The 12584-nt window shown below is 44.6% G+C and overlaps 2 protein-coding genes across 2 annotated transcripts in view; both read left to right on the top strand.

Moving 5' to 3' along the window:
- Nucleotides 1-227: 227 nt before the first annotated feature.
- On the top strand, nt 228-3571 carry kpna2 (karyopherin alpha 2 (RAG cohort 1, importin alpha 1)). The gene is made up of 11 exons (XM_070848162.1): nt 228-238; nt 446-559; nt 665-805; nt 1156-1244; nt 1353-1621; nt 1741-1835; nt 2038-2301; nt 2448-2681; nt 2795-2977; nt 3076-3225; nt 3321-3571. The coding sequence occupies exons 2-11, from the start codon at nt 503-505 to the stop codon at nt 3408-3410; spliced, it is 1572 nt and encodes a 523-aa protein (XP_070704263.1). The 5' UTR covers nt 228-238; nt 446-502; the 3' UTR covers nt 3411-3571.
- A 1359-nt stretch (nt 3572-4930) lies between these two features.
- The window catches only part of smurf2 (SMAD specific E3 ubiquitin protein ligase 2), a 52402-nt gene continuing 44748 nt past the window's right edge, over nt 4931-12584 (top strand). The window contains exon 1 of the mRNA XM_070847424.1: nt 4931-5412. Coding sequence (XP_070703525.1) covers nt 5361-5412 — 52 coding nt within the window. The 5' untranslated portion in view covers nt 4931-5360. The remainder of the gene's footprint in view (nt 5413-12584) is intronic.

Below are 12584 nucleotides of genomic sequence, written 5' to 3' on the forward strand. Positions count from 1 at the left end.
ACATACACATCAAGTTTAAATGACACGGAAACGCACTATCATTCTCGCGCGGAAATCTCGCGATATCACGGCGTAGTGACGTAACTTCCTGTGTACGTAGTGATTTTTTTTGAACAGCCCAATGAACGGAGGCGGCTGGATGCTGCTGCTCGAATAGCCCAATCAGGAGGCTTTGTTGCAGGAATTTAAAGGTCTGTGCGGCACTGAATGTGAATCACAGCCTTGAAGCGACGACTAGGTGAGCGTGTGTCAACTTTTTATGCAGTTTTATTAAAATGAATGTCTTTTTATGTAAAATTATAGGTATTATGTTTTTAGCTTCAGCTAGCTGGGAGTAAGTTTGGGCTGTTGTTATGTCAACCCGACGCTCTGCTTAGCTTGACGTGCTTTTCGCTCGTCCTCATCACGAGGCAGCTCAAGCTAACCTTTTTAACTTTTTCTTCAGGAAAAACGCCACAAAACTCCGCTTTCACCGCTGCTAATCTTCCAAGACCGCTTGAAAATGTCGGAGAACTGCGCACGTCTGAACAAATTCAAGAACAAAGGCAAAGACGCCAATGTGAGTTTACCCGGAACAAGCTTCTTTTGGCGTCGTATTTATTATCCAGGAGTTACGTTTATACATGTGTGACCTTTGGTTTTTTTTATTCTAAAATAAATGTAGGAACTTCGACGCAGGAGAGTGGAGGTGAACGTCGAGCTCCGCAAGGCCAAGAAAGATGACCAGATCTTCAAAAGAAGAAATGTGTCGGCATTTCCTGACGAGGCCACTTCTCCCCTTCAGGAAAGAACCCCAAACTGTCAGGTGAGCCTTTTAAACTTCATCATTTAAATCCAGTAAGCGTTTAAAACCACTTGATCTAATGCAAAAGTCACAAATATGCAGTCGAGACCTCTAAAAATGAGTTTATTCGGCTCAATGGTGATCTATAAGACTGCTGGTGTTATTGAAAATGTGCTTTCTCCACATGATGCAGTACAGAATAAGAACCAGTGCAAGAAAACTGCAGTTAAACCAACTCTTCTGACAGTCTCAAAAAGAACTATTACATTCACAAAGCTAGCAGGGATATTACATTTGTTTCCATGTCATGCATAACTATTCACTTGCTGTCCGTGCCTTAAATCATGACTAATCTATGTGTGAACTGGCAGGCCGTCAGACCCTGGACAGTTGAAGAGATTCTCACAGGAGTGAACAGTGGCAACATCGAGTCCCAGCTCCAGGCCACACAGGCTGCACGGTAATAAGGCTTCATTACAGAGCTTAATGCAGAAAAGCTTTAATGTTCACTCAAACTGACTCTTTACCGCCACGGTGACTCATTTTTACTGCATTGTCGTGAACGCAGGAAACTGCTGTCTCGTGACAAGCATCCTCCCATTGACCAGATGATCAGTGCCGGTCTGATCTCCAAGTTTGTCGCCTTCCTGGGGCTGAGCGACTGTCCTCCAATCCAGTTTGAGGCCTCCTGGGCGCTGACCAACATTGCGTCTGGGACATCTGCTCAGACGGCTGCAGTTGTTGAGGGCGGGGCCGTTCCTGCCTTCATTAGCCTGGTCACATCCCCCCACCAGCACATCAGCGAGCAAGCGGTCTGGGCCCTTGGAAACATTGCTGGTAATTGACAAATTCTATTATTAATGGGGCCGTTAATACATTTTTTAAAATTATATTTAGGTGTGATCATGACTATTCGGATAGATGCAAAGTTCATATTTGTAATTTTTGCTGTTTAGGTGATGGATCAGCTCTTAGAGACAAGGTCATCAAGCATGGTGCTGTGGCCCCTCTGCTCAGTCTGCTGGCAGTGCCGGACCTGTCTGTATTTAGTGTAAGTATTTTAAATGCCATATTTCTAAAGGATTCATTAACCTTTTTTAAAAGAGAAATTTATATTATATCAAAAATGACTTAATCATCTGATTCAATCCTTTATTCTCCTTATTGCCCACTAGAGGTTGCCCTAACTCAACTGAAAGCTGCTCTATGTCAGACTAATGTTTGCCCCTCTCGTGTACTTGGTCTCTTTGCAGCCCGGATACCTGAGAAATGTCACATGGACTGTGTCAAACCTCTGCCGCAACAAGAACCCCACTCCTCCCCTGAATGCTGTCCAACAGATCTTACCCACTCTCGTTCGTCTATTACACTGTGACGACCCGGAGGTGTTGGCCGACGCGTGCTGGGCTGTTTCATACCTGACAGATGGCTCTAATGACCGCATTGAGGTGGTCCTCCAAACCGGCATAGTGCCTCGCCTAGTGAAGATGCTTGGCTCTGAGGATCTGCCTATCGTTGTACGTATAAAGTTGTGTGTTTTGTATAAGTGCTCTCTGTGTACTTGTGGGTGATGTGCATAACTCATGTAGTCTGGCATGGTGTTATGACCACGAAGCCTCTGGCTCTCACAGGCTACAGAATGACCCCTTTTGCCTCCCCTCAGACCCCTGCGCTGCGCGCCATCGGCAACATCGTGACTGGTACAGATGAGCAGACTCAGGCGGTGCTGGATGCCGGGACCCTGTCCATGTTCCCCAAGCTGCTGCGCCATAAAAAAGCCAACATTCAGAAGGAGGCCGCCTGGACTCTGTCCAACATCACAGCAGGAAAGGACGCCCAAATCCAGGAGGTCATCAACGCAGGCCTGGTTCCGTACATGGTTGATGTACTTTTGCGGGTATGTTTATTTTTAAATTTTGATTAGTTTCCCTGGTGGGGAGAATATCACCTCAGGTTGAAGAGAGAAGACGTCATGTCTGTGGCTAATCATTCCCTCCTTTTTCTCTGCAGGGTGACTACAAAACTCAAAAAGAGGCTGTGTGGGCTATTACAAACTTCACCAGTGGGGGCACTATTCAGCAGGTGGTTTACCTTGTTCAGGCCAATGTGCTTGAGCCTCTTCTGAAGCTACTCTCCTCTAAGGACAGCAAAATTGTCCTCGTCATCTTGGATGCCATCACCAACATCTTTATGGTGAGTGCATTGTCATGGAAAAGTAAAGACCAGAGGTGGCAAGATGGCTGTGAAATACATCATACTAATGTGTGGAGTTTCCCCCCCCCCTCCCTCAGGCTGGGGAGAAAATTGGGGAGTCAGACAAGCTGAGTCTAATGGTTGAAGAATGTGGCGGATTGGACAAGATCGAAGCTCTGCAGGGTCATGAGAATGAGATGGTGTACAAAGCTGCCCTCAACCTGATTGAGAAATACTTCTCTGAAGAGGTACGTTTCTCTTCGAAATGTTAACTTTTTATGCCCATCAGTGGTTTGTGCCACATTATATTTTATACTGACTTTGATTTGCTTTTCCGATAAAGGAGGAGGTGGTGCAGAGTGTGGTCCCTGAAGTGACCAGTGACGGCTACGCATTCCAAGTCGGTGAAAACCAGAGCACTTTCAATTTCTAGATGATTTTCTAAAACCTCTTCTCTCCACTGAACTGTACCCTCGTTGCTACCATTTGTCCTTTTTCATGTAATTGTGATGTTTTTCTGTTCTTTGTATGTGTTGTACATACTGTTTTAATATGGCTGATAAAACATGATGTAAATAAAGTTGTCAAATTGTGTGTGTGGGTTGTTTGTTTTGTTTTTTTATTAGCCATAAAGTGTATTTACTTTTTTTTAAATCTGTCATTGTAGACTCGAACAGTAGTATCGTAGATGGTTACATTTACAGTAAGTACAAGTTGGTTACAATAGCACATGTATAAATGCCAATTCATGACTTGAAAGAGATCTCTTTTTGCTTTTGGCCTAACTCTGTTGACCAAATTGGCATTTTTATGACAAGAAAACTACCAGTATGGTGGCAAGTAATAAATCCTGTACTGTCACATGAATCTGCCATATTTTTTCTGCTTTTTACTCAAAATCTTGAAGCTGCATTGTCCCTTGTTTTCTGCATTAGAGAAAGGATCTCCTAACAGAAGTTCTGTTCTCTGAAGAGCTAAAACAGACAAATGGAAGCAGCTATTTCTTAATGAGAACGCTGAAATGAAATTGAGTGGCTACATGCCAGGCTGGGTGACCAAATGGTTTGCTGCACATACAGACTCGTAATGAATGACGCTCCAGTTCAGGGTGCTTCCTCTAGCTAACCAACTGGAGCTGGTTCTCCCTGCAATCTGGTTCACAAAATTAAATCTAGCAGCCACATAGTTAAAGGTGAACGGGGGGGGGGCTGCCATCTTACACTTGGTCCTGTGTATTCCTTCTCAGCCTGTTACCTATTATAAATAAACTTTTTCCTCTTAAATTACCGCTCCCAGCTATGAAACAACCTTGTGCATGACCACAATTCCATTTTTGCACTTTGAGTTCTATACAAATGAAATAAAGCAGATAGAACTTGTTAATAAATGAGCTTGAGAGGCGCTGCTGGATGAATTTGTCACACGTGGACACAAATATAACCTTCGGAGTGCAAAATGTTTTGCCGCCATTCACATACTTTCAATTCAACTTTACTCTTTGTAACGTGAATGCTTTAATTCTACAATTTATTTTAATGTGATATAATTATTACTTCCATTAACCTTCCAGAGTTATTCAAAGTCCTGTCTCATAGTATAATCTTCAACATAATGTGGCCATTGTTAATATTATTAAGGACATCTGTGCTTTTTCCACTATAAAGACAAACTGCTGTAGGGGAAAAAACTATTATTCTAAGAGTGTCTTAACATTTACTTTTGACATAAATAAGTGTGTTGGTGGAAAGGGGGCCCACAGTTGTACAGATTGTGTTTACGCCCCTGTTGAAACTCATAAATTGCCACAAACAGGGGGGTGGCTGTGCTGTGCTCGCTTGTGCCATCAAAGTTTAAAAAAAAAGAAAAGTGAGGGGACAATCTGTCTGTGAGTTACGGCGAGGTGCCACATGTTGGAGAAGTGTTTCACTCCCCCAAAGTGTGCTGTCGTCACCGGTGAGCTCCTACCAGCAGCCTCCTGTAGTGGATCCTCACCGGAGGACTCCGCACTTCATCTGTGGCCGAGCGGAGAGGAGGACCCGGTCCGAGGCGCAGGCTCCTTCCCAAGATGTGAAGCCAACACGCCGTGTTACAGCGCCGCGACTCCGTAGTAGCTCCTTTCACCGGGGACGAACCGTTCGTAGTAAATGCACTTTGCAGCGGTGCTACACTCGCGATTTTCTTTTCTTTTCTCCTCTTTTTTCCCTTCAATTCCTTACGTTTGCGAGCGATCGCTATGGCAGTTCAGTTCACATCCGGGCCACAATGCCTTGACTCCATTATTGTCTAAAACTGGCGGAGGGGTTGTTAAACCTTATTTATTATTATTTTTTACAATTAACCACACATTTTTATAACGTGCATTGAAGGCTGCAACCAAGAGGAGATGTCTAACCAAGGAGTCCGGCGGAATGGCCCCGTGAAGCTGCGACTAACAGGTAGCTAGCTTTTAAATCCCCGTGTATATTCCCCCACACACTAGCTGTGAGGGCTCTGTCTATTTGCTGGATGGAAACAGTTCCCATGGGCCATGGAGTTGGCTTACCGCCGGTTGTTTCTCCCGTCATTTCTACGGTTTTATTAACAGCTACAATGCATTTTAAATAACATTGTTCTCACACTGTTAGCTAACATTGGAAAGCCGGCCGGCTGTACTTGTAGATAACGCTGAATTAGGATATTGGTGTTCTTGGAAATAGTCTGAACCTTGTGACTGTCGCCAGCAAGCACCATCAGCCATAACACGGGTCCCGGAGTCTGGTAGCTCTAGATTGTGTTTTATTGTGATTTAGCCTGTTGTCGCTCGGCGAAACCGACATGTGGGCAGCTATGTAACGTCTCTATTTAACCTATAGTTATAAATGTTTTCAATGCAAGGGTGCTGGCTGAGTGTCTCACTGTTCTGCTGACAGACGGGGCTCACATAAAGTTGGCTAGCCGAAGTTAGCTTAGCCAGACAGCCTGCCAGCTAGCTATAAACAAGCCTTTATGCAGGAACAAGCCTCGGCTGAGATGACAGGCAGATCCACAGGTCTGCAAGCGCCACTGAACAGTAAGCAGTGTCCCATAACTGACAGGCAGCTGCCTCCTTTTGATTGTTACTGTTGTTAAAACAGGTCACCATTCAGTTGTGTTACTGCAGCCTGGATCATGCTTTTCCAGCATGATCCACGCTTAAAGTTGGCTCTTTTCAGACAGTCATTTCTTGTTTGGCTATCTCTCTCCCTCCCCCAGCTGTTTGGTTTGTGCAGCAAAAGAAAGGTTTACATGAGAGCACTCTGTTTTGACTGGGGGAAGTGGCTGACAGCTGCCCCCTTGTCTTGATGTAAGTCCAGGATCTGACCTGAATCAGATTCCACGGCGGTCTTTTCTATCAGGAAGGGCCAAGTGAAATATTTAAGCTGGTGCAGTCTCTGATAGGAGTAAGCGGAGACAACAGGGATGGGTCTTAATCGGATTGATTTAATGAGCTGGAGGTGTAAGATGGCCAAAGACACCAAGCTTTGAGCAGCATCTTTATAGCTGTCAGGAGTCATTCAGAGTTCACTACATCAGGAAAAGAGTCAAAATGTTGCACCCAGCATTCATGATATGATGCAAGTTTGAAATCAAGCGCTTTTAGGGTCTTTTGCTCCCAAAACAGCTGTTGCTAAAAAAAAATAAGTATCTGATTTGAAAAATGGACAACTTTGATTTTGAACATTTTACAATCAGATATTGTAAAAGTTATGACAGGGCATCAGTTTGCTAGTTTCTTACGCTGCACGAAATTTCCATCCTGCTGGACGTGGGATGTGTTTTTGCTCATCTAACAACTGCGCGACTCTCGGTCTGTATATCTTTCCGTGGATTCATTTCAGTACCACTAGCAATAAATCCTCAGGGCAAATTTCTTTCCGAATTATGTAATATCGTGCCATGTCATCCACATGGTCAGCCCTGTCCCATATCTGAGCTCACTGCGTTCCCCTTTCTGTTGCACTCCAGCTTGGGGAGCGTAGCAGAGTATAGCAGAGCAGCGCGTGGCTCCGGGCAGGAGAGGAAGCTCTATAGGAAGGCAGCCTTCGGGTGGTGCAGCCCAAGTGCTCACTTTTAGCAGAGAGCCTTCACTACACACACTGTCATTATGTGTTTCTTTGTTTAGCGCTGCACAGCTGTGTATACTAGGCTGATTAGATTGCTGCGCAGGGAGTAATGGGCCCAGAGAGCGTCATTGCGACATTGTAGCTGCATGTTGTCATCTGCAGTCGAGCTGATTTTTGACACATAGCTGCCGATGAATTTGTTTCCAGGCAGGTTGTGAATGATGAGTTGCTACATTTGAACAGGCCTGTAGCTGTTTGTGCTGTAGGCGTCTCTCCTTGCTGACAACCCCCCTGTCCATTTGAACCAGATGTTGCAGATGTTTGCCAGCTATTAAACTGGAAAAATATGGCAAGCAAGCTGCTAAAACTAACACTTGGGGTGAGAATTGCCCCTTGACTACACAGGACAGGTTTCCATTATACTCTACAGCTGATCACTCCTAAATTATGGGACACACAAACACAGTTAATGGCAAAACATGCATGATCTACCGAGTCATAAATTACATCATTGCAGCACGGCTCATTGCTTTGTCTGATCATTCTTAAATTCTGTCATGCAGACATGGCTAATGGTATAATGTGCACAACTATCCGTGCAACCATAAATGTGATGACACACAGCTGAATGCCAAGTCACAGCGTTCCCCTCGATATGATTAAGACTTTGCAGAAAAGCGAACGTATCCCTTCGATCTGTCACGGACTGTGAATCACGAGCCGGCTGTCACATTGAAGTGAAAACAGACTCAAAGTCAACAGTATTCTGTCTTTGCCCCTTTGAATAAATCTTCTGCCCACAAAGATGCACAACAGAATAATAAATGAGCTGACGTTTGTTTTGATTTTCTGGTCCGATTCAGATTCTTGACATTTATTGGCCTTTTTGTCTCGGCTAGGAGTTTACATGTGACTTGTTAAAGCATATGGTTTGCTCATCTGAATTCTTTGGCGCGGTGCAGACTAGTGAAGAGAGCTATCTCAGTGGGATTCCCTAGAATTCTCCATTCGCATTCCCACCTCTTCCTCTCTGAGTCACTCCTGTTCTTTCCGACTGTAAGCTTCTTCCCCCTCAGACCAAGTCCAAGGCATATTTCACTCCCACCCTTGCTAACCGAGCTTCCTCCGAGCGCTCTGATTCTCTTTCTGTCTGATGGACTCTCCATCTCTTTCCTTTCAATCGGCTGGTGTTGCAAATGACCAGGATTTGATGGCGCTGCGGCCGATTCTCCAAATAGAAGAGCCCCTGTTCATTTTCCTTGTAAGATGACTGACAGCTGAATGGACACAGATGCTGCTGCTTGAGAATAAAACTGACGTATTTTAGAGATACAACAAAGACCCCGGGGGTTCACACTGGCCCTCTGTGTGGCGCTTTGAGTGAAAGGCTTTGGTCTCTCCTTTTTAGCGCGAGTCCTCGCTTTCTCAGTGCAGCTTGGTCTTGCTCTAGTCAACAGATTGGGGTACACTGGGCACAGATGGGGCTGTGGAGGCACAGGACCTGATGATCAAGACTGTTTTAATGTGGTCTGAGCTGGCGCTTGGTACATTCATGTGGTCTCAGTCAGAGCCGGTTTTACAGAGTGGCTGTATGGAAGTGATTTGGGTTCATCTGGGTGTTCAGACAGGATACGTTGTAAATACACAGCGACTAGCAGCATGTGATGAACTGTTGACTCCACTGGCCCATCACAGACGTGCAGTTTGAGCAAACATTTCCCCCTTTTACTTAAACAAGAGGTGAAAGAAAACAAATATAACGGCGGCAAAAGACCAGAAAAAAAGAGAATGGGCTGGGGGGGGGGGCAAAAAGGGAACGTAACGAGCAATTACTGCACATCATTTGTAAACATTTTCCTTCCCCCTGCTGAGAGCCTCCCATAATTTTAAATTGTTCCATCAATTAATTGACTGGCTGGGGTTGGCTTTCCTGTTGGTTCAGCTGCTCTTCAATGAGGACAAAGCCTTCTGCGGTTGCTCTACCCTCAACCGCCGCCAGCAACGGCCCGGAGGAGACCAGATGTAGCAGAGAGAGAGATGGAGAGAGAGAGTGGGCAGCTTCTTAGAGAGGAAGTGCTCCCCAGACCCGAACACTTGTCCAAACGTCACCCCTGACAGGTGGGGAGCAGAACAGTCCAGAAACCCCTTTTTGAGGTTCCCCTGTAATAATAAAGCAAAGAATTGCTATTCCTCAGTGGGACATTAGGCGTCTTGTGTGTTGCTTAGAGCGCTGGGTGGCTTACAGCTCTGTCCTGTCACTGTATTATAACAGCGTGCCATGGGTTTGATTAGTGGGCGGCATGTGTGGTTTGGGGAAATTGGCTCTTCCTGCTGAGTGCAGCATCAACAGTTGAGAATGGCCGCTTTGCAACATTAACAACAGATAATATTTTCCTGTATCCACACACCCTATTTTATTTGGTGCCAGAAGGAACAGAGAAATTACCTACCATGTTCTCTGTTTATATATGACTGTGTTACAGCAGTGGTTCCCAAGCAGGGCGCCTTCACGGACAAATGGTTGGAATAGTTAGCTAATTGGCTTGTTTAAAACTCCCACCGGCAGATGTGTTCTCTGGTGTTGTATCATTCCGTGCTTTTCCACCCAAGATCATTCCTTCTCTGAAAATGCACCTGAATGTGTTTTTTGAGTTATGTAGTCAATATGCTGGAAGCCATGCTTGATTACAGTTCATGAAGAATGTAGATTATTATGGTCTATTCAGCCAAGATGAGTCATATACGACTTTACGTCCCACTTCAGGATCTATACACTTTGCCACATTGCAGGCTTGCACTGGTCGTGTGCCTCCCGCAGCACTGTCAGAGGCAAAGAGTGCAGAGAGTGAGAGCGTCTGTTTGGCCTCGGAGAAGTGCTAATCCTCCTGGGTGGTTTGGGAAAGACCTTCTTCAAAGGCCTGCTCTCTTAACCTGGCTGTGCTGGTTAATGGGTCAGAACTGGATTAGTGGTGAGTGCGAGGGAGGGCAGCTCCAGTGAGAACTAAACTGATTCTTGTCCGCAGGCTCTCCCCCTATCGTTCCTCGCTGGCTGTTCTTCGCGCTGTCCCTCCTACCGCCCTCGCCCCTCCATTTCTCGCCTATTTTCCAAACTAGTGCACCGTTTGATGTTAGAAACTCCACTTGGGGGTATTTTTTTTTTATCAGCTGTGGCTCCATGCATATCCAATGTCAGTCTAGTGTTTGACTTTGGATGCCCTTTCTGCAGACAGTCTGCACTGAAGAGTAATACACTCTGCATCAGACGTTTTTCAGTATGGCTCGTTTTATTGATCAGCTGAGCCTTATTGCATTGTCTGTCACAGATGCTGTGGACAAGTGAGCAATTACAGGCTTTGTTGGGTTGCATTATATGTAGAAAGCATGCACTATGTGATACTGCATGTGTGAAAAAGTTGTATAAAGCCTTTTGCTAGGGAGCTATGAGGTATCTAAAAATATTTTAAAAAATATTACCAAAAATTTATACCACGTTATTTTCAGTGACAGTTTTAACCTGTATGAAGTTTGTACACGTTTTTAGAGGTGTAGCCTGTCCTGTCCCTTTAGATAAATAAAGTTAATACTTGGATGATAAAATATGTAAATGGTATGTATGCGTATTGAACTGAAAGATAAATAACTTTGACAAGATAAACAATGAGCAGCCCCTGGCATCATTAATCACAGCAAAGAGTGTCATCATGAGCAGCGTGGCCAGCATCACCTCTAACACTGTGAAAAATGAACAAAGAAAATACTTACTGCTTATTAAGCCTTTAACCTGATAAAGTCAAATGACTTATGTCAATGACTTATTTAGCAACTCAAAGTAACGATCACATCTATATTGAGTCCAATGAATAATCTAGTGCTGCTCAATTAGCAAATGCAACTTTTACTAATACCAGACAATATAACAACAAATTCCTTCATGGCTTTTGCGTAGCACTGAGTGTTGCATACGTTGCTCTGCTAATCAAGGGTGCAATACTCGGGGATCCTTCATGTGTCCACTAGCTTGAGCGACTCTTTCTCAGAGCTAACGGCACAGATGCCCTGACAAAGTTCACAAACGCTAAACATGCAGATGTTGATACATAACCACGCAGTATTTGATTGAATAACACTAAAACAAACATATTATGCTAACTTTTCGACAATTCCATCACTCCGATGGAGTAGTACTTGAACTATACGTACTCACAAGACATTATTTCAACCTTGTCGCGTTTATTTCTTAATAATATAAAAAACACTGCTAGCAAGGCTCTCCTGAATCTCTAGCAGAAATGTTGTCGGTCGAGTTGCATTGTGGGTAATATCGGCTCCAGGTATAGGATAGATGATATTTCTGGTTCTGCTGCATGGATTTTGTCTTCGACTTTTTTCTCAACCATCTATCGTTTATATGGAGCAAGGCTGTATCAGTGGCAAAGTCTTTAATATCAACAATTTCAGCAACAATTTGTATTTGACAGTGAAATGTTTTGCTGAGGTACCACCTGTCTACACAGCTAAACCTAGATTTGTGGTGCCATTCTGTTGACCGTTCAAAAACGTTACGTTGGAGAAATGGACTTTGCCACAGCTCTGATAAAGTAAGAGAGAGCAGGAACTGGTTTTATGATTATACACTCAGTCACATATCAAACATGGAGAAAGACCGTGCTTGTAGACAGCTCCTTAATATACCTTGTTCTTCCTGAAAGGAATTGAAGAAGGAATGGAGTGACCCTTTACAATGTGTCCATTGTGAAAATCCGTCATACTGTAATGGTGAGAACTGCTTTATATTTGCTGCCACAGTAAAGCCTCGCTATCTCACATTCATTAACAGTCTCAAACATCTATGAATTTTGTGTTGGTTAGAGAAAAAAGTGTAATGGCCCCCCTTCATACCCATTCCCAGTTAATAATGGTATGCTGGTACAGCAGAGCCATTTTCTTTCATCATTTTCTGGTCAATGTTACGCTGCTTGGGAAGGTTAAGGTCTTGTGGTTGTGCAGCAGTCTACAAGCCAAGGCCTCCCCTGTCACATTCCACTTTTGATCTGAGATTGAAGCTGTGGAATTGAGCTTGTTTCCTCCTTCATTTGTTTGTAGACATGTCTGTGGTTATTATCATCTCTCAGCTGTGTGCCCTGTTGAGATCACTCAGCAAGTTTGCGCAAAGTCTCATTAGCTGTGATAAATATCCACGCATGCAAAGGTCGTTTAATTTTTCCCGTAAAGCGGAGGTGGAGGCAGGGTGGCCAGAGGGTTCCTGCCCAGCTGTCTGATCGCAGAGGGTAACCTGAGAGTAATTCTTTGACGTGTCGGCTCTGCTTTAAACCTGGATGGACACGGGTTGATGCGATTAACTCTGACTAACCTCAAGCAGATGGGGATCTCTCAAGTCTCCAGTGTTACTGGCTGGAGGGTTGGAGGGGCTGGCGGTTTGGCGCAAAAGCCGCAAGACGCCAACAGCTGACTGGAGGCGTCTGTCCGTGCCTCGGCCTTACGTTTGAGCCCCTTCAGTCCTCTGA

This window comes from Pempheris klunzingeri, chromosome 17, assembly GCF_042242105.1.
Source record: "Pempheris klunzingeri isolate RE-2024b chromosome 17, fPemKlu1.hap1, whole genome shotgun sequence".
In the NCBI taxonomy this organism is placed as follows: domain Eukaryota; kingdom Metazoa; phylum Chordata; class Actinopteri; order Acropomatiformes; family Pempheridae; genus Pempheris; species Pempheris klunzingeri.